Raw genomic sequence first — 25,979 nt, forward strand, 5'->3', positions numbered from 1 at the left:
CAGTATGAAAATAAAACTTTACCAATTATAAATAGTACAAAAGGGCAGGAACGGCTGCTGCAGCCTGTCCCATGTACTGGGTGCAGCCACTGGCACACACAGTCAAGGGCAGCTCCTTCCCAGCAACAGGCAGCACTCCCACAGGGAATGCGGCTCCGTGTGAGCCCAGGTGTCAGGTACTGCACACAAATCCATCCCCGGAGCAAAGGGAATGCCAGGACACGGAGCCTCCTGCTGGGCAGGGGCCTGGGAAGGTGCAGCCCCTGTCGTGGCAGCTGCTCAGGACGGGATCATGCCCTTGCTGCGCTTCCTGTCGGCCATGGCCCGGCGGTTGTGGTTGGCTCTTGTGCTTTTGTTCGCCTCCTTCTTCCTCCGCTCCTGCACTGTCTCCCGGTTCTGCCCGTGGCCCTTGGCATTCCCAACAACGGCAGAGCTGTCGTGCTTGTGCCTGGAACACGCAGAGAAAGGACATCACGACGGGCCCGCTGCACTCGTGGGGACTAAATCCCAGACCCCCACAAACACCAGGGTGTGAGGAGCTCAGCCTAGGGCTCATCCCAGGGCTCCCACGGCAGCATCAGCCACACCACCGTGTCCTTCCATGCACTGAGCCCATCAGCTGAAAACAGCTATGAAACTGTCCCAAAATCCTTGAGGGAGCTGTTGGAGCTCTAGCAGTTGTGCTCTCCAAGGTCTTGTCTGGCACAGGGTTCTGCTGCTTGGAGTGACAGAACAAGGGGGAATGGCTTTTTGTTGAAAAAGGGGAGATTTAGATTGGCTGTTAGGAAGAAATTGTTCCCGGGGAGGGTGGGGAGGCCCTGGCACAGGGTGCCCAGAAAAGCTGTGGCTGTCCATGGATCTCTGGAAGTGTCCAAGACCAGGCTGGACAGAGCTTGGAGCACCCTGAGATAGTGGCAGTTCTCCCTTCCCTTGGCAGGGGTTGGAACAAGATGGTCTTAAGGTCCCTTCCCACCCAAACTACTCCATGATTCCATGCCATGCCTCCCCTATTCAATGGGATAGCAGTGAAGTAAAGGATGGGTGAGGAAGTTCACCCTACTGCAGTAGGACCCTGATACACAGGCATGTCAAGGAACAGGAACAGCCTCAACAATTCCAGTAAGCAGCAGAACAACTGCAGAGCCAGAGGGAGATCCTTGCTTACCCCTTCCTGGCAAGGAATGCCTGGCGCCTGGCTTCAGCCCTCTCCCGCAGCACTGCTGGGTCCTGCACAAAGTGGTCCTACAAGGAGGCAATGGAACAGGTTAGGAAACTTATCAGCACTGTGCAGAAGCCTGGAGAGGACAGAATTCTGTTGGGAGCAGAGTCAATTCCTGGTTCATTACCTCTGGCCCAGTGGGATTGGTCTCAAGGACTCCAAACACAACAGCTGGCACAAAACCTGCCTGAAAACCTTCCCATACCGTGGCTGCTCCCAGCACATCCATGGAAACAGTGTCAGTGACCCTGTGAGTGCTCTGCTGGCACTGTCTGTCTCTGGGATAAAGCAGATTAAAACTCTCCATGGAAGGAATGTCACAGCTGCAGCACAGTTAGGCCAGGAAGCAGCAGAGTTGTCCTTGGGGACACATCACAGCCCAGCAGCCATTGAACAGCAGCTCTGTCCCTGCTGCTGCTCAGAGATTCCCTCTCTGAAACAGGAAATCTGCTCCACATCACCTGCAGGTGAAGCAGGGAAGAAATATGGTAAATCTTAATGCTACTCCAGCGAAACATCACCTTTGTTCTTTCCTTTTCAGCTTCCTCCTCCTCCTCTTCATCCTCTTCCTCTGTCTCCTGTCCTTCCTCCTGGCCTTTAGGTCTCAAGACCTGAGGAATTGTGAATGGCCTGGGAATTAAGACACAAATAGTTAGGAAAAAAAACAGCACAGCCACAAACATTTCTCTGAACACCACATCCTTTCTGGCTTGCATTATGTCTTTAAAAAGATGAGAAGCTACAGATTTCATGGACTTCATTTTCCTGAACAAAAAAACCCCAGGAGACCCAGGAGTTGGTGCCACATTCCTATGGGCAATTAACAAACACACACTCTTCACTAGGGAATGTTCACTATGAAATTGTCACTGAAAATAATAATAGTTAAAAAAAAAAAACAACCCTGAAACCTCACAAAGAATTTCTCCACAGAAACAACTGCTTCCTTTGGGAAATGGGCATCCAGACACAGCTACAAGGCAATATTAAGGAGCATCCTTTGCTAGGCTTTAGCTCAGCAGACAGGGAACATCTGTTGTACAAGACAAATTTGGGTAGAACCATTAATGCTCACCCAGTGCTGTGCTCCAAACCTCTGACTGGTCAGGGCTATCCAGGGAGCCCCAGCTCCATTGCTGTGCCCCAGTTTCCTACAGGGGGAAATCCCTGGAGACATTAATCAGGCTTTATAAGTCACTCTGGACATACAGAGCAAAGGGCCTGGGGGTGGAGGAAGTATTCACCACATGCCTATAACTCTCCTTTAATATAAATATGTGTCTGTGTTTAAAATCCATTGGAATTCAGACCCACCATTCCACTGCCAAAGAAATAAATGTAAAACCAGAAAAGTCTTTGATATGTCAAACCAACAGATCCAGTTTTCAACTGTGACATCCACTAGTTGATTCTAGGGGCAGTGAGACCTGAAAGAGGGGAAAACACCTGGGTGCCACATTCTTACAGGCAAAACACAAAAAGGATTTAAATTGAAGCTTCTCAACACTTTGGGGGGGGGAGGGACAAAAAAGCCTCAAAGCTTCAATTTGGTTTGAGGTTAGGAATGGTGACAACTTCATAATACATCACAATTCAAAAGGCCACTTTCAGAAGTGTTAAAGCAGCTTTTAGACCACATGTTTTCTAAAACAGATATTCTCTAGCCTCCATCCCCACTAACCCTTTGCTTCCCAAAAGCTAATTGTGTGCAGCTGTCAGTCATGGTGCAGAGTGCTGTGCAGCCCATCAGGGAGGGAATCAATTCCAGCTGTCAGCACTCAAGACGGTATTGGCAGGGAAAAGTTTGGTTGTAAAACTTCCCAAACGTTGACGTTTTCCTTTGCTAACCAGCCATTTTAGGTTGTCCAGCTCCACTGATTTTCCAAGCTGTTTTCCTTGCTCTAAAGAGAAGCATGCTGAGTACAAGCTTCCACACATGGCAAACTCCCCTCTTGCATTTGCTGACCAGCTGAGGCAATGGCAAAGTGGGAGCTGGAGAACATCCTGGATACAATCTGTTTTCCTTTGCAATATATTCTTGAAATTTAGGAATTATTTGGCTAGGAATTTAGTTTATATTTATGTACAGCCACTTTTCGTTAAGGTTCTTTGCCTCGAGGGTGCTATCACTTTGTGTTCAAGGCACTGGGAACACTCCTTAGCCACAGGAGAAGGGAGACCCAAACCTTCCTCCTTGCACATCACAGGGAAAACAGAAAGGGGTGGTTTGAAGCTCTAGTGGAGGAACAGAGTCCAAAGCAGCGTTTCCCAGGTTTATGGGAGCCAGGGAACTCGGTGGTGATTCTCCCGTGGCTCCCTCCCTCCCTCCTCCTCTCAGTATTCACCTCCTGGAGATGAGCTCATCATCCGAGTCAGCATCGTTAGCACCCACTTGGTTCCCATCATAGGTGTCATCGTACTCGTCCTCGTAATCCTCATAACCCTCGCAGTCCTGGGCTGCTCCGGGCTGCAGGGGCAGCTCCTGCAGCACCACGCTGTACTGGCTGTAGCGCTGCCTCTGCTCCCTCACCAGCCGCTTGTCGTTCACCAAGCTCCGGGTCGTGTCCTTCTCCCTCCTGCCCAGGAACAGAGGAAAAGGCAGAGGTCAAACCCTTCCCTCGAAGCTGCTTTTTCCACTGCTAGTCAGTGGAATGTCAAGCGATGCAAGTCTCATCCCCAGTGCCACGGGTCCTCCTTACCCCACCTGTTGGCCTGCTGGTTTATAGAAACATGGAATGGTTTGGGCAGGAAGGGACCTTAAAACTCGTCTTATTCCACCCTCAGACCTTCCACTATCTCAGGTTGCTCCAAGCCCTGTCCAACCTGGCCTTGGACACTTCCAGGGATCCAGGGGCAGCCACAGCTGCTCTGGGCACCCTGTGCCAGGGTCTGCCCACCCTCCCAGAGAACAATTCCTTCCCAATATCCCATCCAGCCCTGTCCTCTGGCAGTAGGAAACCACTCCCTGTGTCCTGGCACTCCAAGCTCTTGTAAACAGTCTCTCTTCCATCTTTCTTGACAGCCCCTTCAGGTCCTGGAAGGCTCCAATTAGGTAATCTCAGAGCTTTCTCTTCAGGCTAGACAATCCTAATTCTCCCAGTCTTTCCACACAGCAGTTCTGCTCCATCCCTCTGATCAGCCTGGTGCCTCCTTTGCTCTCACTCCAGCAGCTCCAGGTCCTTCCTGTGCTGGATGGAGTGATCCAAGGGGGTCATTTGTACCAGGGCTGTTTGGCCACTAAAAAAGAGCAGGAATGGGAGACCACCACTATCACTTCAGACACAGAGAAAGCTTTCACAGGAGGCCAAATGCAATTCTATTCCAGATGAAACATGGCCAAGGTGCATGGAGCATAAATGTGAGGGGAAAAGGACAAATGTTGATGGGGAGATCCAAAAAACAACCAGTGCAGGTGAGGATGCGAATAAACACATCTCCCAAGGCAAAGAACAAAACAGTAAAGAGAGTGACTGTGATTCAACCTCTTGGAGCGCTGCAAGGGCTTGCTTTTTAAATTTAGAAGGCAAGTTAAATTATTTTAAAGAAAGGAAGATCAAGAAACAGAGGGGTTAAAAAGCAGCTGCTGAGTGTCTCAAGCTGCACAAGCACAAGCTCTGAAGTCCCATTTTTCAGACTAGCCAAGTACATATTTACAGCAAAGCAACAGGGGATTCTACTGTCCAGCATTCCCAGGACAACTTGCAGCCCCCAGAGTTCAGGAAGACCCAGCATCAGTTGATTTTATCAGTGAAAGGACCTGTCCAAGGCAGTGGCAGTGACTCAGGTAGGGACTGAGGGAATGTGATCCAACAGCCTGGATTTTCATTGGGAATCTCAAAACAAAGGAAGTTTAATGCTGGAGATGGTTCCCTCTCTGCCATGACTCACTGCCTGCATTGGGCTGCCCTCCCAAGCAGGTGGTGAGTTCACCTGTCCCGGGATCCCTGGGATAACACCTCCTGTGGGAATTCAGCTGAGGCTGAACCCTGGTAATTGCTTCCTGTCGAGCTGGTCTGATGACTGCAGAGGAGCTGCATGAAATGGTCTGGGCACCAATCCCAGGAAAAACAGTGGGATAGCTCCTCTAGCCCCATGGAGCTCAGGACATGCTCTGACTTCAGGAGACAGATTCAGCTGACAACTAGGACTGGACAGGCACAGACAAGTGCCATCACTTTTCAGGACCAGCAGTTGGTACATTTATATTTCCTTGTGTTTGATTCCCTTCTCATCCTGTCTGGATTTCTCTTTCTGAAGGACAGTCCCTGACCAAACTGCTGATGCTGAGAGTGGCCAGAACATCCTGCTGTGGCTCTTTAGGCACTACGGTGACACCAGGCTTAGCAACAGCACCCAGAACACAAGAGAATTTGGTGAGCAAAAGGTATTTAGAAGAAAAAAGTAATTAAATATTTGATGCAAGTCAAATCCAAAGCAAATCTCAGACTAAGCTTGGAGAGCCCTATTACCCAAACACTGGGCTGAACCATCAGTGCTGAATATTAAATCCTGGAGACAAGGTACTGCAGCTTTTCCTTGGACTCAATGGGTTATGGTCACCTTTGAGCATTGCTGATCTCCAGGTTTTAAACTACTCAAACTACAACTACTGTGTCTGGACAGTTTTCCCAAATGCTCTGAAATCAAGGATGGCAAACAATACCAGGAAGAGCAGCAGCAAGAGGATAATCCCAAGAGGTCACGTAACTACAGCAGGAGAGAGAACTTCTCTAGGACTGATGGTGACCCTGGAGAGAAGGCACCCCTGGAGGGCAGTGCCATGGGAGCAGATCCCAGAGCCTGGCTTAGGGATGATTTACAGCTCCCAAAGCTCTCCAAGTGATCTGCAGAGGGAGCTCTGAGCAGGATATTCCATCCACTGGATGCTCTGTGCTGAACTTGGTGCCCTCTGGCCTTGACCAGGCTGCTGCAGCAAGGCTTTGGGAATCAGGGATAACCCAGCAAGTCTTTGGGAAACAGGGATAACTCAGCACATCTGTGCAAGGCTTCGGGAAACAGGGATAACCCAGCACATGTGTGCAAGGCTTTGGGAAACAGGGATAACCCAGCACATGTGTGCAAGGCTTTGGGAATCAGGGATAACCCAGCACACCTGTGAAATGCACCTGTCTCACAGAGCAAGGCACCACAATGAAAGGCTCTGTCTGAATTCTCAGCTATAGCCACAACAACAGTGATGGCCTTGGCCAGAGAGAAAAGAAATTCCTTTCTTGCTCAGCCAAGACAGGATTAGCACTGTGGCACTGCTCTGAGGAGCTGGGCCACTGGACTTGGGGACAGAAGTGTTTTACTCCTAGAGGTTGATTCAACCAAAACCTTAATTGGAAGCTCTCAGCTCACATGGCTCCAACTCCAGCCAGACTTTTAGTTATCTGCTGTGTAAATACATCCCAACATTAAGATCACACTTGGCTGGTTAGAGAAGGTGCTTAAAGTCTAGTGGGAGGTGTCCCTGCCCATGGCAGGGGATGGAACAAGATGAACTTTAAGGTTCCTTCTAACCCAAAGCATTCCAAGATTCTGTGATATGCTTTAAAAGAATCTGGAACAAGGAAACCACACTACAGAGTTGGCATCAGTGTGAGCCAGCACCACATACCCAGCTAAGGAGAAAACAAAGAGAAAACTGGTGGGGTTTTGTAGTAATCTGTGCTCATGGCAGGGGGATCCTTGCTCATTGCAGGCAGATTCACTAAATGACCTTTAAAGGTCCCTCCCAACCCAAACTACTCCATGAGTCCAAGTGCCCTCCTGCAGGAAGCTTTACAGCAGTAGGAACAACAGAAGTAGTCTAAGGCACTGAATGTTATCAGATGTTGAAGTAGATGGATATTGAATCTTCCCTTGGCTCTAAATCAAATCATTAGTTATTCTCAGCTCTGACTCACAATCCCAGGCTCAGGGATGGTGCTTTGCAAGGTCTGTTGTTCAGTGCAAGTTTAACATTAAGCCCAAGGAGCAAGAGCCTGACATTACAGATGAGCTTGGCAGGGCAATCTCCAGCAGCAGACACAGGAAAGCCTATTAGGAAAAACACTAAGTGAAACCAACCCCCTCATAATATTTCATTTCACTTTCCCAGACAAACAGGTGGGGAACATTTTTGATAAGCCTTCCTCCCTGCCAAAACATTCCTGCAGGAGGTTTTTAGGAGAGATAAATGTGCAGGTTCCCAGGTGTTTGTTCCTCCTGACAGGCAGAGTTAATGACTGGGTGCCAACACTCACCTCTTGCCTTTCTGGATCCGAGACATATCCACTGCATCCCTACTGAAAACATCAAACTCATCATTCTGGAAAACATTATAGCGAGAGCTGACCAGAGGGGTAGGGTCTGTCTTCAGCTGTCTGTTAAAAAACAAGCAGAGAGAATAAAAACAAAAGTGAAGTAAGGAAGAGAAATCCTCTCTCTTCCCCAAGTCCTTGGTTTATCCTTTGTCTGTTCCAGAATGATCCTGAGCACACCAAGAAGTGCTGGCTGAATCACAGGGTACAACCCCTTCCCAGCCACACTCTGGCACAAGCACAGCACTTCCCAAAGCTTGGATTTGAGGGGAAACTAAAGCAACTCACAACAAGCCAAGAGAAAATTCTTCTGTTCATTTCAGAGTCTATCAAACCATGCAGGACAACAGAATATTCAACAGACTGCCTGGTCTCAGAACAGTGACTCAGTGAAGACAAACACTAAGTGTGATGAATTACAGGCTGGAAAAAAATCCAATAATTTGTTGCTGCTGATTTCAAGATATTTATCTCCCTTGTTAAATCTTTCTCAGGGTTCCAGGTTTGTGTTTGTTCAACTTGTAAGTCAAAAGACTGTACTTTTGACATTCATTTTGGTGGTGCAGACAGCTCAGCTGGGCAGCTGCAAATGCTGCTGTGCTCCCCTATAAATCAGCAGGGGTCAGAATTCGACATTTCCTATTGAACCAGAAGCTTTGTTTCAAGATGCAAAAGGCAGGAAGAAAAAAAATCCAGCTCTATCTTGTGGAACTGCTGGCTCTGCAGAAAAACCAATCCTTCCTAAAGCCTGTCCTGCACCAGTAGTGCCAAAGTCAGCAGATCTGACTGCGGGAACACAAAGATTGTTGCAAAATTAGGATTTTTTACATCATTTTTCCGATAAAGATGCTTTCCTTTAATGCAACAGTGAGACAGTCTGCCCATAACTCCATAAAATGCGAACAAACAGCACATTCACATCCTGATGCTCTGTCAGGAACTGCTGGTGCAGCACAAACACACACTCACAGCTGCAGACAAACTCCAACAACTCAATCCTGCCACCAGCTAAAAACTCTCCATCCCTTGTCCAATCCAGGAAAGCAGGACAAGCCTGGTAAGTTTGTCAGAGGGAAACATAAAAATGGATCTGAATCGTCATATCTTCACTCACAAAACAGCAGCCTGTTAAATAACCATATTTGACTCTGTGGGTTGAATTCCAGCCAAATTGGCTCCTCTGATGTCCTTTCCTGCAGGACAGCTGGGATTTTCCCACCTGTGACAAGAAACACTGCAGCAAAATAACTTTTGAGGGCAACATATTCTATTCTATTCTATTCTATTCTATTCTATTCTATTCTATTCTATTCTATTCTATTCTATTCTATTCTATTCTATTCTATTCTATTCTATTCTATTCTAGCATTTCACGTACAAGTGTTTTTGTCCCATCACAAAACACAACCCAGCACCTGCTCTACTCCAACAACAAGCAGCAAAGGTCCCACTCCTCCACAGGGACACAAGGAGGGCAGAAAACTGGTGATAGGTGACAATGAAAAGCTGTCACTGCAGTTCTTTACCCCAAATATGCAAATTCTTAGAGCTCTCCAAGTGCTGAGCCTTCAGTGAGAACAATGAAGTGAGACAGAAACAACCAGAGGTTGTCCCACACCTTTGCATCCTTCGGTCCAGCTTACACAGGTATGGCACCAGCTTATCTTCCAGGATGTTGTTGATCACCTGCTCTGTGTCGTATCCATACTCCTCCAGGCAGGCCAGGATGAATCCCTCTCCAAGGTCTGGCAGCAGATCCTTCACTTGGGAGATCAGGGAGTCCAGCTCCACGCCAGACACACGGGTGACGGGCGCAGCCACAGCACCGGCACACTACAGACACCAAACACAACTGGTGGGCACTGGGGAGGGACAGAGCTGAGGGCAGGCAGTGTGCACAGAAATACACAGAAAGCAGCACTCTGGGCTGTCAGGGTTTCAACACACAAGTACAAGACTGGAGCCAAAAGAGAAATCAGCTGTTTAAACTACACAAGGTTTCCGACACAGATTTGGGCACGCAGCTACTTTTGCCAGTCCCTGAGTCAGCAAGGACACCCTGGAGAATCCCTTCCTCAAATAAGAGGTAAGCTCTGCATTTCAATAATATGCAGATGAACTGCAGGGATGAAGCAGAGTATTTGAATAATCCTCAGCAAGGGAAAACCCAATCCATAAGAGCTGGAAGCAATTTGCTCAGAGATAACTCAAGATGCAGGTGTAGTTTCAGTTCTCATTTCCCAAGGCTGCATGGAGAGCCAGCAAAGATCAGAAATGACACCAAATCTCAGGTTGTCCCCAGAGCTGAGCAAATCAAACCTGTCCTCACAGACAGAGGAAGGCCAGGAAGAGCAGAGCCCAGTCCCACCACAGAGCTGTACCCACCTCATCCTCCAGGGCACACGCAGCCCCCGGATCCTCCCTGCCCTCAGGGGTGCACTCCACTAGCGCTGAAGTTCCTTTGGATGCTGCTGGATCTTTAACAGCTTGACCTTTTTTCCTGTCTACCCCTTCCCAGGCACTTTCCACTGCTTGGAGGATATATGCTGTCCTGGTTTCATCTCTAAGAGCACAGCATTAAGGACATTCCTGGATGTATATGTTTAGGGATAACCTTGAAGTTAACTACATGATTGTCAGCGAGATCCAAACTTGTGTCTGCATCAACACTCACAAAACCATGAAATTATTTAGTGGGAAGGGACCTTAAAGCTCATTCCATCTTATCCCACTCCCTGTCTTGGGCAAGGACAGCTTCTATTAGACCAGGCTGCTCCAAGCCCTGTCCAGCCTGGCCTTGGACACTTCCAGGGATGGGGCAGCTTCTCTGGGAAACAACTCCTCCCTCTCCTTTTTTATTCTGTTAAGGGAAAACTTTCCACTACTCCTTGCCAGTCATGCAGCTTAATCAGAGGCAGAAATGTCACTGTTGTAAAAAAATCCAAGAGCAGCCAGGTGCTTGCAGCAAAGCCCAAGGATACAGTGCAGAGGATGCCTGCTGGAGCAGACTCACATCATCCTCAACGGGGAACAGCTCGTCATAGTCACGGAGAAATCTGAAAACACAGGAGCAAGTTTAATCATTGGAGCCCAATTAATTACCACTACTGTGCCTCTCTGACTGCCTCGGTGCTCAGGTAGGAACAGAGAACCTCTCACCCAGTGCTGGATTCCAGCCATCCCTGATTTTGGTTTAACTACACTACAGCAACACTCCTCAGGTGTGAGGGCTGCAACCCAGGGCTGCATTACAGGGGAAATCTGCTTTACCACATGAAAGTGCTCAGAATGCCAGCATGGGGAGGAGGACAAGATGGAATACTGAGTGCTGCCAATTCCTTTGCATCTCCAGCATTAGTGTTTAATATTTTTCTGGTCTGGTCAGCCCAGCTGGAAAGCACAGACCAGTAATAACAGCCCAACTTGTCAAGGCAGCTAATGGCTAAATTGCTCCTCTCCTCTTTGAGAGGCTGGATTAAAGGGAGTGAAGAATTGCATTTCCCAGTGCCAGGGTCTGTGCTGCAGGCTGAAAACCTCTCACTGCACTTCTCCCAACTACTTAGAACGATTTTGACTCCCAAATGCCTCATAATGCTGCCTCAGGCAATTCTCCTGTAAAGAATTGCAGAGAAAAGATCTGAGCCCCCCTCAGGCCTCTTTCCAGCCAGACTCACCTCCTTTCCTGAAGCACCGATGTGAAGATCTGCAGAAATTCCTCAATAAACGGCTGAATATTCTCACAGCTGCAGGAAACACAGCACAGTGAGCACTCAGAGGCAAGCCTGCCAAGGTTTGGCCCCACCAGCCAAACCACTCACATTTACACACCAAGGGAAAGCCCCATTTGAAAAGAGGTTTCAGGCCACATTTGACTTTCACAGGAGCAAAGAGTCAAATGGAAGCAAGTGGTTTTTAAGGTTTCAGTAAACATTTCGGCACTTAGATCTAAAGCTGTATCACACCTAGAATAAGTTTTCAGACAGACTTTACAAATAGTTTGATGCCTCAGACTTGCAGTGAGCAGAAAAGGGTGTGTAGAACATTTGTAATTGTGCCTTTATTATGTCTTTGGATTACACCAGTGAATCTTCCAGAAAGTTTGTGCTCACCTGTGCAAGAACACCTGCCAAGCAAACTCCCACTGCAGCCTCAGTGCCCAAACCCCTGGGGACTGCTGAGGCTTCAAAGCTTTGTTCCAAGGCACCTTTGGGTGGGAAGGGACCTCAAAGCCCATCCAGTTCCACCTCCTGCCATGGGCAGGGACACCTTCCACTATCCCAGGGTGCTCCAAGCACCATCCAGTCTTGCTTGGACATTTCCAGCTTCTCTGGGCACCCTGTGCCAGGGCCTGCCCACTCTCACATGGAACAATTCCTTCCCAATATCCCTGCCCTCTGTCTGTGGAAAGTCATTCCCCCTTGTCCTGTCACTCCAAACCCCTAAAAACTGGCTCTCTCCATCTGTATTGTTGGGCCCTCCAGATCCTGGAAGGTCACAATCGGGTCTCAAGGTGTTACACATGATCAAAACTTTGCACGAGCCACACACTAATGCCAGAAAGCTCATTGGACCCAGCTCACCACAGAGATTCTGGACCAAACAGCTCCATCTGGAACATTCCTGATACACAGGACAACAGAATTTGACCTTAGCCCATGTCTTTGGCTACAATCCCAACACAAATAGCAGTTTCTGTTTGTTTTCTCCACTAAATTTATAAATGAGAAAAAAAATTCTCCCCCACAGCAGTCAAGTAATTGGTGAGTAGCACAAAGCCAAGTGCCAATACCTGCTCTCTAGGATGGGCTGCAGACAGACTTGGTTTATTAGGATGTGAAAAACTTCTATCATCTTCTTTCTGGAGTGCGAAACCCTCCTCCACAAATCAGCAAAAACACTTCAGAGAGAGCAAAAGACACTTGGTGTCAGCACAAGAATCTGTAACCTTCCTTTATGCCAGAGTTAATCCTCTAGAAGAAGAATTTCACTAGGAGAATAATTTCCTTGCTGAAAAGGCCAGATATTAGACACATTTCATGGTCATTACAGAAAATTCATGTTCCAAATAAAGCTGGTTTCAATCCCAATTGTCCTGGCAGCTCCCCACACAAGACCCCCACTGTACCAGCACAGCCCGTGCCTGACAGTAAGAGTGAGCTACACAGAGATATCATTCATGTTCTCACACTCTGTTACAATTTTAATGCACCTCCCATCAAATTCCTTCTTACACAGCACTAAAAATGATTCGTCATCCCACTGCCCAGGAAAATTTGGAATTACAGAAGTCACCTCTCCAGAGTTCTTTGAAGCAGCGTAAAAAAGCCAGGCTCCTCAGGGATGGGCAAAGCAGCATGAAGTGAATTTTTAACTAAGCCCTAGGAAGTCTCACTGAAGATCCAAAGGAAGCCTTTGCAAGAATTCTCACCTGTTATCTTCATAATGCCTCTTCTTGATTGCAGATTCCAGCTCAGGAATTGCCAGTTCATAAAACGAAGCTAATCTGTATAAATGGGGAACAAACCTCGACCTGTCAGCTGAGGTTCCAAAAATCATTTGCTAAAAGGCAGAACAAATGGCTGATTTCATTAAACCCTCCTCATCAGCAGTACCAAATGAGCATCACCTCATTTTGGTATTTTTGCCCAAGAACACAAGCAAACACACCCCAGACAAAGAGCAGCACTCTAAGGAAATCACAGAGAGGTCTTTGAAGAGGTAGGAAAGAAAAGCATTTGAGAAGAATCCTGCTACTGATCAGAACCATCTGCTCAACCCAGAAAAATTCACAACACAGATCTGCAGACTGCAAAGACCCAACACTCACAGAATCACAGAAACCTTCATGTTGGAAAAGTCCCCTGAGAGCACCAAGTCCAGCCATTCCCCAGCACTGCCCAGGCCACCATAGACTGTGTTCCCAAGTGCCATGTCCACATGGCTGTTAAATCCCACCAGGGATGGGGACTCCACTGCCCTGGGCAGCTGTGCCAGGGCTGGACAGCTCTTTCCATTAAGAAATGTTCCCTAATACCCAACCTGAACCTCCCTGGCACAGCTTTTCCATTCCCTCTCATGCCTTGTCACTCTCTCCCAGCCACTCAGCTTTTGCCAAATCTCGTTGATATTCTCTAGCATAAAACTTAGGCATAACACCAAAGACATTTGTTTTCAGACCTTGAAGAACTATTTCTCTGAAACACTTTCTGCTTCCCTTGCTTTGGGTCCTACAGCAGGAAGTTCTTTTTGTCCATAACTTGTCCACCTCCACCCTTCCCATCAAGTATTGTTCAGCTGACTTTGGAAATTGTCATGGATGCCTGGCTCTAGGATCACTCCTAGATAATGACACATAGAACAGAAAATCCACACATCCCTGTACCCAGATATTTATTATGCTGCATTCCTGTCAAGAGAGAACCCAGCAGCCTCTGCATTAAATCTCCTCATTTAACAATGGGACAGGACACAGTAGCACATTCAGTATTTTTACATGGCCAGGCAAAGTTCTGTCTGCACTCCAAGACATACCTGTAACAAAACTCATGTTTTTGGAAGGTCTGGCAAGCCAAGGGAAAGACATCAAGAAAGGCCCAGAGAGTTGTGCAGGTGTCACATAAATACAGCACAATGTCCTTCAGCTCCTGAGAGGGAAAGAGCAGTTACTGCAGGAAAAGCCAGGCAAGTTTTCCCAGCAGGGACACAGAATATTTGGGCCAGGACTCTTCCTGCCTGCACAGAGTTGGTATCAACCACAACCCTGTCACAGGGTCTGGGGGTAGAGACAATATTTCTCTTAAAACTCCTATCCTTTGAAGAGCTATAATACAATCCCAACTGTCTGCTTTTGTTAAATGTCCTGTGAGATTTTAAGACTCCTCATCAGATCCTGTTCTGGACAGTGGCTTTGCCCTCCATACACCCTCCACATATGGAATTCTTCCCCATGCAGCACTTTTCAGGAAGCACTGGGCAGCAGAAATATGGGAATCAAAGAGATGTTTTCAGCAGCCTGATCCAGTGCAAGCTGCATTTCCCAGGCAGCTGAAACTAACTGAATCACACACTGAATGATAGGCTCAAACTATCATTTGTCAATAAATCAGAGTTTGAACTGATAGTTTGTTCCCACACAAAAATTGAAAGACTGGGGTTTTGTAGAGGACCACCTTCACTGTCTTTGTACAGCCCCCCACACATAAACCCCTCTAATTAACTACAGTTAAATACAGTTAAACACTGTTGTTAAAACATACATTTCTGAAGAAAAAAAAAATCAGCTCTTATCACTGCAATGGTTAGGTGGAGACTTCTGTCAGATATTCTGTTACATTATTTATAAGCTGGATAAGCAAAAAAGTTGCCAGGTTTAAAACTATCCACATTCCAAAGGATATGGTTGAAATGAATCAGCCCATGGTGGAAAGGTTTTATCATCATGTCCCAGGACAAAGAGTGCAACAATGGCACAGAACCATGAGCTGTAGGAGCTTTTGGGAACAGAATGATCCTCTGTGGTCTGTTCAGTGTGCAGGAGAACAGACAGTTCAGTCCTACCTGGACAGGCATGTTCCCTGCAGTCACACTGACTTTCTCTTCCAGTTTCTGGGGCTCAGCAGAAGCCCCTTCACACTGCAAACCACACTTGTGCAAAATATTGTTGAACACCTAAATCAGGAGAACAAGGCAGTGTTAACAGACAGGAGCCAGCAGTGAGAGCAGAAAAGGCCAGAAGCTGAAGGAAGGTGGGAGGGAAGAGGCATCAAGTAATAATTTTAGATAAGGGTTCAAAACCTCCCTGACACACATTAACAAACTGGGGAAAGGGAAAACTCAAAGTCAAGGGAGGTTTAGACCAGAAATTAGGGAAAGTTCTTCCCCCAGAGGGTGGTCAGAGCTCAAGGAGTGTTTGGACAATGAGTGGGATTATTGGGGTGTCTGTGCAGGGCCAGGGGCTGGGCTTGATGACCCTTGTGGGTCCCTTCCAACTCAGGATATTCCATGATTTCATGAAATACATTCTGCCCGCCTACAATGCTCCCTTTCCACTCTCCAAGCTATGCCACATTTCCAGATGAAATCCCAGCTGGGAAGCAGTACCTGGAGGACAGTGGGCAGAGTTTCATCAAGGTCACTGAAGTAACTGGGCTGCTGAGTGAAAATATTTCCTGAAAAGGGAATGTAAAGCATTTCCATCAGTTCAGACATTGATGCCAACGAGCAAATTTGTACCAGAAAACGGTACTTGTGTTATTGCTGACACCTCCCAGACACACCTACTGACCATGTGGGACACAGCCCACCCTCACTCCTCAGCTCATGCACAGGCCCTGCTCCCAAAAAGCTGATCCATCAGCTCTCCAGTGCCACTGGAGATCCAGCAATGTTCATCAGAGCAGAGCAAATGAGATGTCAGATGATTCACGCTCCAGGGGCTGAATCAATGAATAATGCAAATACTATCACAGAACAACCCCAGTTCCTTTATTTGACAACTGGAGTTGACTTTGAATTGCTGATAACAGTTCAGCACACACCAGGAGATGTGCTGCCGAATATTTCTTAAAGGTAATGAGGCTTTAGTAACACCTGCTATTACATTACTAGGACTCCATTATCTTTATAAAATACTCCACTGAGTAATGCCATACCATAAATCCTCACCAAGTAAGCACCAAGGCTCCTATTTTCCTGGGAATTACTGTTAAAATTCTGAAAGTTAAGAGTTCCCTAGCAAGGACAAAGCTATGAGACAAGTTTCAGATAAATTTTTACCCCGAGTAGAGCCTCAAGTTTACGAAATTATGAATTACACCAGAACTGTTCACACCATTACTATAACGACATAATGAAATGGTCAGGTGAGCAAATCCTTGGTCACCTGCATGCAGCATGATTGTGTGGTACTCCAGAGTGTAATTCAAAGGAGTAAGTAATTCATTACTTAGGTTTTTTCTGAAATATCTGAAGACCCAGATAATCTAAGCTTCATATCTAAAAGGGAAGCATCTATCTTGCCATGCCTGCTTTGCATCTCTGAGGCTCAACAGAGGAATTTAGAGTAGAAGCTACTGAAAAAAGGATAGAAAGATTAAAAATGCAAAGGTTTATCTAAGATTTTCTGGCTGGAAATCTGTCCATACCACATGATTTCTACCACTTCTCATGTTAGTGAACTTGGAAATGAGACAAAAATAACTACCAAAGAAATGGAAAACCTTCGTCCCATGAGCTGCAGACAAAGCAGGTTGGAATTCAGGAAGAGCTCACTTAATCCAAGGGTAGATATTCTTCCACTGAGGTGCTCAGGTGATGTTAAAGATCACAGGATTGGGAAGGGAGCACAGGATAAACAGAAGCTAAATCAATATGCTCCATCTTCACTCCTCAGCATCCATGGCTGGATGTTCCTCCCTGTGTACTCACCACTAAGGCTGTGTGTACAGACACAGAAATCCAGGGATAAGCACAGCTTGAGCAAGGCTCTCAAGTGTTTGTCGTTTGGAAGCTCTGGACACATCAATGTCTGCACTGAAGTTTCAGGTTCTGCCACTTCCCATAGCAGTGATTACCTCACACTGGATGTTTCACTTGGCTCCCAGCTCTGGGAACAGCAGCACTCACGGCTGGACTGTGCCCATCTCCCAACCCTCCTCACTCTTCCCATCTCCACCTGGGTTTTACAGAGCCCTACATTCCTCTTACAAGGGCTGAGGACACATTCAATTGGCACAGGAAATAGCTGAGCCTGGGTTTATGTCTAACAACTTGAGCCTAGTTCAGGGCACCAAAGCAGGACATGAAGCTTTCCTTGGAACAAGCAAAGTGCACATGGAAAAACAAAAGCACAATCTGATCCAGAAATGACAGATCTTAGTTGCTACTGAACAATTAATTTTCAGAGCAGTTCCACTGGTATAAACCCCAGTAAGTCATTTGTCATACAAGCAAAAGCCTAAATGTAGCAAGTTGTTCCTTGGCTTTTACTGACCAATCATCTTCTGGAGCAGGAGGCCATTTCCTTTCCCAAAAAGGACACAGAGATCCAAAATCTTGGGGATATCGAACAGGAAGTTATTGTAAATAATTTTTCCAAAGACAGAGGGAGTGATAAAATGATCCTACAAAGACAGAAAACAACAAAAAAAGGAATTTAAAGGGTAATCCATATCTTGTTCTGCAGTAACTCCAGCATTATAATGACACCCATAAAAACATCTCTCAAAGGTGCATTAAGGAACTTATTTCATAGAAGGCAGCAACTCTGCTAGAAACAGCTTCTGTGGAGCCATTAATTCCCACATTCCTGCCCCTGCCACACCAGGCACCCCCCTGATTCCTTCACCACCAGGTGACTTAATCTACCTAGAAGTTTTACAAAAATCTCCCTACAGGTTCCCAGTTCCCACAGAACACCAGAACAGGTCAGCTCAGGAGCAGGAATGAGTAACCAGGCACAGGGACAGCTGAGGTTCTTTTACCCTGGGAGAGCAGAACCCAGCATCAGAGACCACAGAATCAGGGACAGGCAGGGAGAAACCCCTGAACTGCAGCTCTACATGCTGACTGCTGAACACTGTGCTAAAAACTCACCACACTGAAGGCATTTCTTAAAAAATTCTAGATGAGAAAAATTCCATTGTGTGACACTAAGAAACAGGCAGCTGAAATATGATTTTGGATTTTCAGAAGGCTGGTTTGCCTGTGACAGCAGATGTTTTCAATCCCAGTGAAAAGCAGGGTACATTGCCCCTGCTGAAGCAGAGGGATGGGGCTCAGTGCTGGCCAGGTTCACTTTCCAGAACTCCTGCTGACTCCTGCATGACAACAGACTATTCATTCCCTGCAGATCACTCAACTAGAAAATGGTCCCAAATGCTACCCTGCCTCTCAGGGTGGTGAGGTTTAATCAGATCCTGCAATGAAAGACACCACAGAGGTGTCGGGTATTTCTGCTGAAGTGGTGCCAGCTGCAAGCTCCAGCATTCCTTCATCCTGCTCCTGTCCCAGTCCTCCACTCCCAGCCCTTTCCCTCAAAACATCCTGAACGTCACCACTGTGATAAGCAAGAGAATCAACACAGCCCTAACACATCATGAACCAAGGAGATCCAGGGAGAGATTGCTGAAACACGAGGTGCCTCACTCATCCTGCCCAAAATCCCAGAGGTCCAGATGGGAGTTGCACTCACACAATTAGAGCTGAGGATATCTTTTAATTATAGAATCTCAGAATGGTTTGGGTGAAAAGGGACCTTAAAGCCCATCCAGTGCCACCCCTGCCATGGGCAGGGACAACTTCCACCATCCCAGGCTGCTCCAAGCCCTGTCCAGCCTGGCCTTGGACACTTCCAGGGATCCAGGGGCAGCCACAGCTGCTCTGGGCACCCTGTGCCAGGGCCTGCCCATCCTCCCAGGGAACAATTCCTTCCCAATATCCCATCCATCGCTGCCCTCTGGCAGTGGGAAGCCATTCCCTGTGTCCTGCTCCTCCAACCCTTGTCCCCAGTCCCTCTCCATCTCTCCTGGAGCCCCTTTAGGCACTGAAAAGGGCTCTGAGATCTCCCTGGAGCCTTCTCTTCTCCAGGCTGAACGCTTGATGATGCGAAGGTAACAGTAATTTAGAGCAATTCCACTGCATGTCCAACACTTGGGGCAGGTTCAAGGACAGACAAGTTTTAGCAAGAATTTTGTGGCCCTGAGGGAGTGGTGGCCTGAAGAGCATGATCCATGTGGCCACACAAAGGCCAATATGCTCTCTCTCCTCTTAGCACTACACATGGATAACCTGCTATTACTTGGGAAGGAGATCCAGGCAATCAACCAAGGAATCACTGCATGGTTCAGATACTTCAGCTCGGAGTGTTATCATCTCCATATGGAGGACCCAACTGATAAAATCATTAGGGAGAGGAATGTCGTGCAAGAAGGAAAATCATTTTCTCTAATTCTCTTTTTTCCTAAGTCACGCAGCCTGGAGCACTCACAAGGCACAGGAATACTTACCTTGGACTCTTTGTGGGTGGACATTCTGAGGAATGTGAGGAAGACACTCCTATGCAGGCATTTCTGCAGCTCGTTCACCTCTGGGTGGCAATCCCACAGCGCGTCGAACTTGCGAGGGGCAGAGCGCAGGTAGGAATCCAAACACTTCTGCAGGGTCTCATCAAATATCACCTGGCACAAGGAAAGGCAGGAAAATGGGAGGGAGGGAATGTCACACCTTCACAGGTTGTGCTCCTGAGCAGCCCAGTTAAATTTAAAGCAATCTAAAATACTCAGGCATATGAAAAGGGCTCCCATATCTATCAAATACAAGCCAACTCTTAAAAGTCACAATGGAAAATCCTTAGGGAAATACTTTCTTTGCATTCTAAGGTGCAGTAATGGAAATAAAAATGTTTCCTGCATAACATAATAAGCATAAACAAATCTTTATTAAAATGATGTAAACCTCATGGCTTTTTCAAGCACGTGGATGTTTATGTTGTATCTTCAGATAAAAAGCAATGATTACCTGGCACCAGAATTTGTCATGAGGCAAAGCCAGGAGCCAGTTCAGGTCATCTGCAATGAATTTTGCTCGCTCCAGGAATTCTTCCACCAGAGCAGGGTCCCTTATGGCAGGAGGGGGCTTGTACAGCACGAATGACCGATCTGCTTTAATATCTGGGTGCTGCAAGAAAGCAAAACAAAAAAAAAAAAATACACTGTATTGAATTCCAGACCAAGTGACAGGAATGTCCAGTTACCATCTGCTCACTGAATTCCAGGAAACACAAAGTTCCCTTTTAATACAACTTAACATTATAGAATCACAGAATGGTTTGGGTGGGAAGAGACCTTACAGCTCATCCAGTTCCACCCCTGCCATGGGCAGGGACACCTTCCACTATCCCTAAGCTCCATCCAACCTGGCCTTGGACATTTCCAGGCATCCAGGGGCACCCACAGCTGTTCTATACACCCTGGGCCAGGCCCTCTGACCTTCACAGGGAACAATTTCTCCCCAACAGATAACCTAAATTTCAGTTTGAACCAATTACTCCTTGTCCTGTCATTATAGTCCTCATGACAGGAACATTCCATTCCCTGCTAACTTCCCATTTTCTACCCTCTCAAGACAGTGAGTTTGTATCCTTCTTTATGACCAACATTTTCAGACCTTCATAACTTGGCAGATGTTGCTCCTTGCTTTCTCTTAACCAAAGCCTGACAAAGCAATCCTCCCACACCTTCAAAACAAGACCAGGAGCTTCCTGGCATGCCTTTGAACTCTCTCTTTTTCCTCTGAACTAGTTCTTGCACAACACTGCATGAACTCAAACTGACACAACCATCAAAGCAGAAAGAAACACTTCACTACCTTTCCCAGAGGTTACTGAACAGGCTTTGCCCAAATACACCCACCCTAAAAGGAGAATTCCAAAGAGCAGCAGGTCTGGGCTCTGCCTCATCCCACACCAGTGCTCAGGGTAAAGCTCCTCAGGAGTGAGCAGTACTGACAGTCCCACTCTTGCAATATACCCAAAAGGTTCTCTCCAGTCTTTATTTCTGGGAGAAAATGGTTTCTGTGCATTAAATTTTCTGGTTTCATTAAGGTGAAGGCACAAGGGACAAATCCCAGTGCCACAGCTTTGAGCTACACTTGAGGCAGAGTTTGCAAAAACTCCCTGAGCATCTCTCCATTGCAGCAAAGGTCACAGACTCAAGAGAGGGAGTTGTTCTGGGAAAACACAGTTTATTCCAGGTGTTGAACACATTAAGTTTGATTCTTGCATTTTGCACTTTTTTTATGGTTGGTAAATGAAATCTCAACTATCTGAACACATTAAAGAAAAACTTCTTTAACAAGCAGGCTGAACAAATTTCACAGAATCACAGAATGTCCTGAGCAGGAAGGGACCCACAGGGATCATAGATCCAGCCCCTGTCCCTGCACAGACCCCCCAACAATCCCACCCTGTCCATCCCTGGCAGCGCTGTCCAAACACTCCTGGAGCTCTGGCAGCCTCGGGGCCGGGACCATTCCCTGGGGAGCCTGGGCAGTGCCCAGCACCCTCTGGGGGAGGGAAGAACCTTTCCCTGATCTCCACCCACACCTCCCTGACACAGCCATTCCTGCCACATATCCCAGACCAAGCTTCAATATAAGATAATTATTTATTGAAGGTCTGTTTGGCTTTCAGGAAGAACAGAGCTCACCAGTGCCGGGAAAGTTCTCAGCTTCCCTGTCTCGGGATCCCTTTCTGTCAGCTGGAGCTCATCCAGAGGCAATGCTGGCATCCTGGTGGCTTGTTCCTGTTCTCAGCAAACAAAAGCAGCACAGGATGCACTTTACAAGGTTGGTCAGGCAAAAGCTGAACAAAAGAGGCTGCAGCCCTGCTGTAACATTCACACACACTGGCCAAGAATACATTTATGCCAAGCAACTTATACCCAGCAATTTATACCCCACCAAAATGCCAAATCCTGAAGGAGCCACCTGGATGTGTCTCAGAGGAAATCTAGAATGTGGTGCTAAACTTTCATCTATGTTCCTTACTTTAAGGCCACAGATACCTTCCAGGACAACAAAACACTTTTGGGAACACTGTTTGATATGGAAATTAGATATAGTTAAATAGGGTTGCTGAAGAGCTGTGCTGAACTCTGGCCTTTGCTGCCTCTTTCCACACTTGCAGTGTCTCTCCTGACAGCACAAACTTCAGGGACAGCCCAAACACAGACTTGCCTGTGCTTTAAAAGAGTATTTTTGGTGCCTGTGTGCAGAATCTCTCAGCACTCTGCCAGACAAGGGACACAGGCTGAGCCTACAAAAGCTTTCCCCACTCTTGCCAATTCCCATGTGCTCACAGAACCACAGCTTCATCTTCAGCAGCATTTGTGGGCTCAGAAATGTTTCAATTAACTTTCTGAAAGTAACTGTAAGTGAAATATTAGAGTAACTCAATAGACAGAATGTTATGGGTGCTATTAAGCAAGTTCAGACCTACAAAAATTGAAAGTTGCAGGTAAAAAGAGCTTTTAAATTCTTTAGGGGGTTATGAGTTCTGCAAAATGGTACTGAAAAGTTATATTCTTATTACAAAGGTCACACATCTCCTCAGATAGGCATTTAATTGCAGTCACATTGCCTGGCCGAATAACAATTAAAAGAGGAGCAGCGTCTCTAAAGCTGAACAACCGACTTGTGAGTGGGGTCATGGTTTAGACAGCAAGTGAAAAAATAGCATTTTTCATTCCATAAATTTGTCATCTATGGATTTAGGCAAAAATTCTGTAATCTAACATTTTAGAGCTCAATTAAAATAACACAGCAGAGCAAGAGCAATACCCAAAGCTTAGAAAACTAAATATAATTCTGTGTTTCCAGGTGAGTTTAAAACTTAGAATGTTGACATGAGTAACTATTACTTTATGATAAACAATTTCTTTGGGAGAAAAAAAAAACCCACCAGAACTTTTCAGCAGAATAAGCCAAGCTGGTTTTCAGTTCAGTTTCATCATACATTTAATCTGGCTCTTAACATTTTTAGAGTTATTCTGAAAGCTGCACATAGAAATGTGTGTTTGTAATACAGAAAAACACAGCAAGTATCTCATTTCAAGCCTGGAAGGCATAAAAATCTCCAGTTCAAATCAAAAATATCCTGGAAGAGATAGAAGCCCTGCCCAAAAGCTTGTTAGGGAAGGGAAGGGAAGGGAAGGGAAGGGAAGGGAAGGGAAGGGAAGGGAAGGGAAGGGAAGGGAAGGGAAGGGACCTGAGGATAGGATAACCTCAAAAGAGAATTATTCCTGATGAGTCTCAGAAGCTTTTTTTACCTCCACAAAGAACTTTGGTCTAAACCACAAGCCCACGATTAATCTGCTGTGCCCTGTGATTTCAGGTACAGTGGAAGAGCCAGACAAAGAACTCAATGAACTAGGGAAACTTATTTTCCCAGTGCCAGAAACGATCCCTGCCTTTCTCACTTATGTGCACATCCACGGGGACATCCAGGGTAAGGTGACATTGCTGAGGATGAGGCAGCCACCACAACTGGCACAGGGAATGCTGCAGCATGGATTCATGGAATGGTTTATGTTGGAAGGAACCTTAAAGCTCATCCCATTCCAACCTTCACCACGGGCAGGGACTGTCCCAGGGTGCTCCAAGCCCCAATGTCCAGCCTGGCCTTGGACACTCCCAGGGATCCAGGGGCAGCCACAGCTGCTCTGGGCACCCTGTGCCAGGGCCTGCCCACCCTCCCAGGGAACAATTCCTTCCCAATATCCCATCCAGCCGTGCCCTCTGGCAGTGGGAAGCCACTCCCTGTGTCCTGTCCCTCCAGCCCTTGTCCCCAGTCCCTCTCCAGCTCTCCTGGAGCCCCTTTAAGCCCTGGCAGGGGCTCTGAGCTCTCCCTGGAGCCTTCTCCTCTCCAGGTGAACACAACCAGGTCTGTCACCTCGGCCCTACCCCATGGTCAGACACCCTCAGTTAACCCAACCCGCCGGTTAACCCGGGCCCTGCCGCTCCCGCCGGCCCCGGGGCCCCGTCCCCTGCCCGGTCCCTGTCCCTGTCCCTGTCGCACCGGGCCCTGCTCAGCCGCTGCTGCCGGCCCCCCAGCCCAGCCCAGCCCAAAGCCGCCACTGCCGCCCGAGCCCCGGTACCGGCACTGGTGTCCCACCGGCCCCGCGCCGCTTCCGTGGCCAGGAGCTGCTTCCGGCCCCGAGCGGAACTACCGGGATGGGCGGGGCCGGGGGGCGGGGCCGGGGCTGGGTCCGGCTCCCGGTCCGGCTGTGGATCCGAGGGGCGGGACCGGGGCTGGGCCGCGCTGCAGTGACCGAACGGGCCGGTTTAGCCCCAAACCCTCGCCCACCCTCCGGATCGGCTGCAGCCGCGGGGCTGGGGCAATTCAGTCCGTGGGTTGTCTTGGGAGTGGAAGGAGCCTCCCTCTGTCCTTCCTTTGAAGGAGAACCAGCTGGTTCAATAAATCAACTTTTTGAAGGAAACCTTTTTAACTGCGCTGCCTCGTGCAGCGTCGCAGGCGGCGAGAGGCCGGGCAGGGAAGGGGCTCTGCGGGGACAGGGACCTGTCACAGCCGGCGACCCTCACAGCCCCCACACTGCTTCCCTCGACTGGGAATGCTCCTTGGTCCCCGCGGAGATATCTGTGCGTTATGGTCGGACAGAGCACGAAAAGGGCCATTCCCGTCAGTTCATACGAGCACCGATAGTGAGAACAGATTTACATCAGTCACATTTACACCGCACCGTAACTCCGGGAACAGGGCTCTTCCCAGCCTGTGGGGTGACACAGGCTCATCCAGCCGTCACCAATCTCTGCTCCGAAGGGTCTCGGTTCTCCTCCTTGACCACAGGGAATTCCTCATAAACTTAGCCCAGAGTCCAGCTTTAGATGGTAAAGTGGCCTAAAATAGAAACCACGCCATGCGCTCGCTGTGTCGTGCGGCTCGTTAGGGATGGGCTGGAACGAGTCCCGCTCGCAGTGCCCTCCACCCCCGCACACTCCGGACAGTTCTCAGTGCCCACCGCCCGGCTGGCCGTGCTGGCACCGGGGTGCCCGTGCCCCCACGGGGGGAGTGGGCAGAGGCTCACGCACCCCAAGGGCTCCCCCCGGGTCAGCAGCACACCCGGGCTCTGTTCCTGTCGCACAGAGCTGCGTGTTAGGGATTCACACTGCAAATGTCATGACGGACTGTCTGGAACCTGCCATCTCCCCCATCCTGTTGAATTGGTAATTTTTAAATGAAATATTCATTGTTTCTATCTCTCAAACATCAGTGCACCAGTCAGACCTTGGGGACTGGAGCCCCAGGACCAACACGCTGTGCAGAACAGCCTACCAGAACCAAATCCCAGTGATGTCGATCCAAGGTTTGCTCCAATTCTCTTTCCTGGACGAGAACACTTGGCAACTGAAATATGATTCCCTCGCAAAGGCATCTGTTTATGTCCCCTCCTGTGCCAACCCTCCTCAGAGAAGTGCTGGTGAGATGCCAAGTGACTCAGTGGGCTTTGAATGTGTCATCGTGCTGTTTTGAGTCACTATTCCTCTTTTTGGGGTGTTTTTTGTAACCTTACCAACTGTGTATTCCTATTTGATTTCCCAAAGCACTGTGAGCTGTTGGAGCCTCTGCCCAAAATTGGGGATATTAACTCCACATGTATAACCCAGTTAGATAATTATATGTAGACACACTATTTGTACAAATTTATCTGGCAAAAAAGCCCTGCATCTGTTCACCTGTGACAACATGCCAGAGACCTTCAAGACTTCACAATGGTAGAAGTTAAATCTGAAATCTTAATGGAAATCACAGCTTTCTGATCTCAGTGTGCAGGGAAACTGCCAACCTGTCTTGCACAGATAAGGCAAAGCATTAAAATCAGCTTGCTGGCTGCTGGTTCTGTTGAAAATTCATTTCTCAAGGTTCAATTCAGAGCTGTCTA

The 25,979-nt window shown here is 47.7% G+C and overlaps 1 protein-coding gene across 4 annotated transcripts; it reads right to left on the reverse strand.

Annotated features, from left to right (window-relative positions):
* Nucleotides 1-24,231, reverse strand: ASCC2 (activating signal cointegrator 1 complex subunit 2). Of its 4 annotated transcripts, none has more exons than XM_062504157.1 (19): nt 24,177-24,231; nt 21,729-21,824; nt 20,041-20,199; nt 19,530-19,700; nt 17,516-17,645; nt 15,625-15,692; nt 15,082-15,192; nt 14,056-14,168; nt 12,953-13,027; nt 12,314-12,421; nt 11,199-11,267; nt 10,506-10,580; nt 9,910-10,087; nt 9,143-9,357; nt 7,468-7,587; nt 3,565-3,795; nt 1,741-1,849; nt 1,166-1,242; nt 1-448 (listed from the first exon to the last, which is right to left on the reverse strand). In XM_062504157.1, the coding sequence occupies exons 2-19, from the start codon at nt 21,807-21,809 to the stop codon at nt 280-282; spliced, it is 2,259 nt and encodes a 752-aa protein (XP_062360141.1). In that variant the 5' UTR covers nt 21,810-21,824; nt 24,177-24,231; the 3' UTR covers nt 1-279. The 4 variants fall into 4 exon arrangements, with proteins under 4 accessions (XP_062360141.1, XP_062360142.1, XP_062360143.1 ...); XM_062504158.1 differs by lacking the exon at nt 24,177-24,231 and adding an exon at nt 22,982-23,028; XM_062504159.1 differs by lacking the exon at nt 12,953-13,027.
* Nucleotides 24,232-25,979: the final 1,748 nt, after the last annotated feature.

The sequence above is a fragment of the Cinclus cinclus genome, chromosome 17, assembly GCF_963662255.1.
Source record: "Cinclus cinclus chromosome 17, bCinCin1.1, whole genome shotgun sequence".
Taxonomy (NCBI): Eukaryota; Metazoa; Chordata; class Aves; order Passeriformes; family Cinclidae; genus Cinclus; species Cinclus cinclus.

Bases quoted from the DNA above. Each gene is read 5' to 3' on its own strand.
- ASCC2 (XM_062504157.1), bottom strand. From the start codon at position 21,809: ATGCCAGCATTGCCTCTGGATGAGCTCCAGCTGACAGAAAGGGATCCC. The intron at 12,422-12,952 runs GTGAGAATTCTT...CTCTCTCTGAAG, and splicing joins AGGCATTATGAAGATAACAG to TGTTTTTGCTGATTTGTGGA. The intron at 1,850-3,564 runs GTGAATACTGAG...CTTAATTCCCAG, and splicing joins GATGAGCTCATCTCCAGGAG to GCCATTCACAATTCCTCAGG.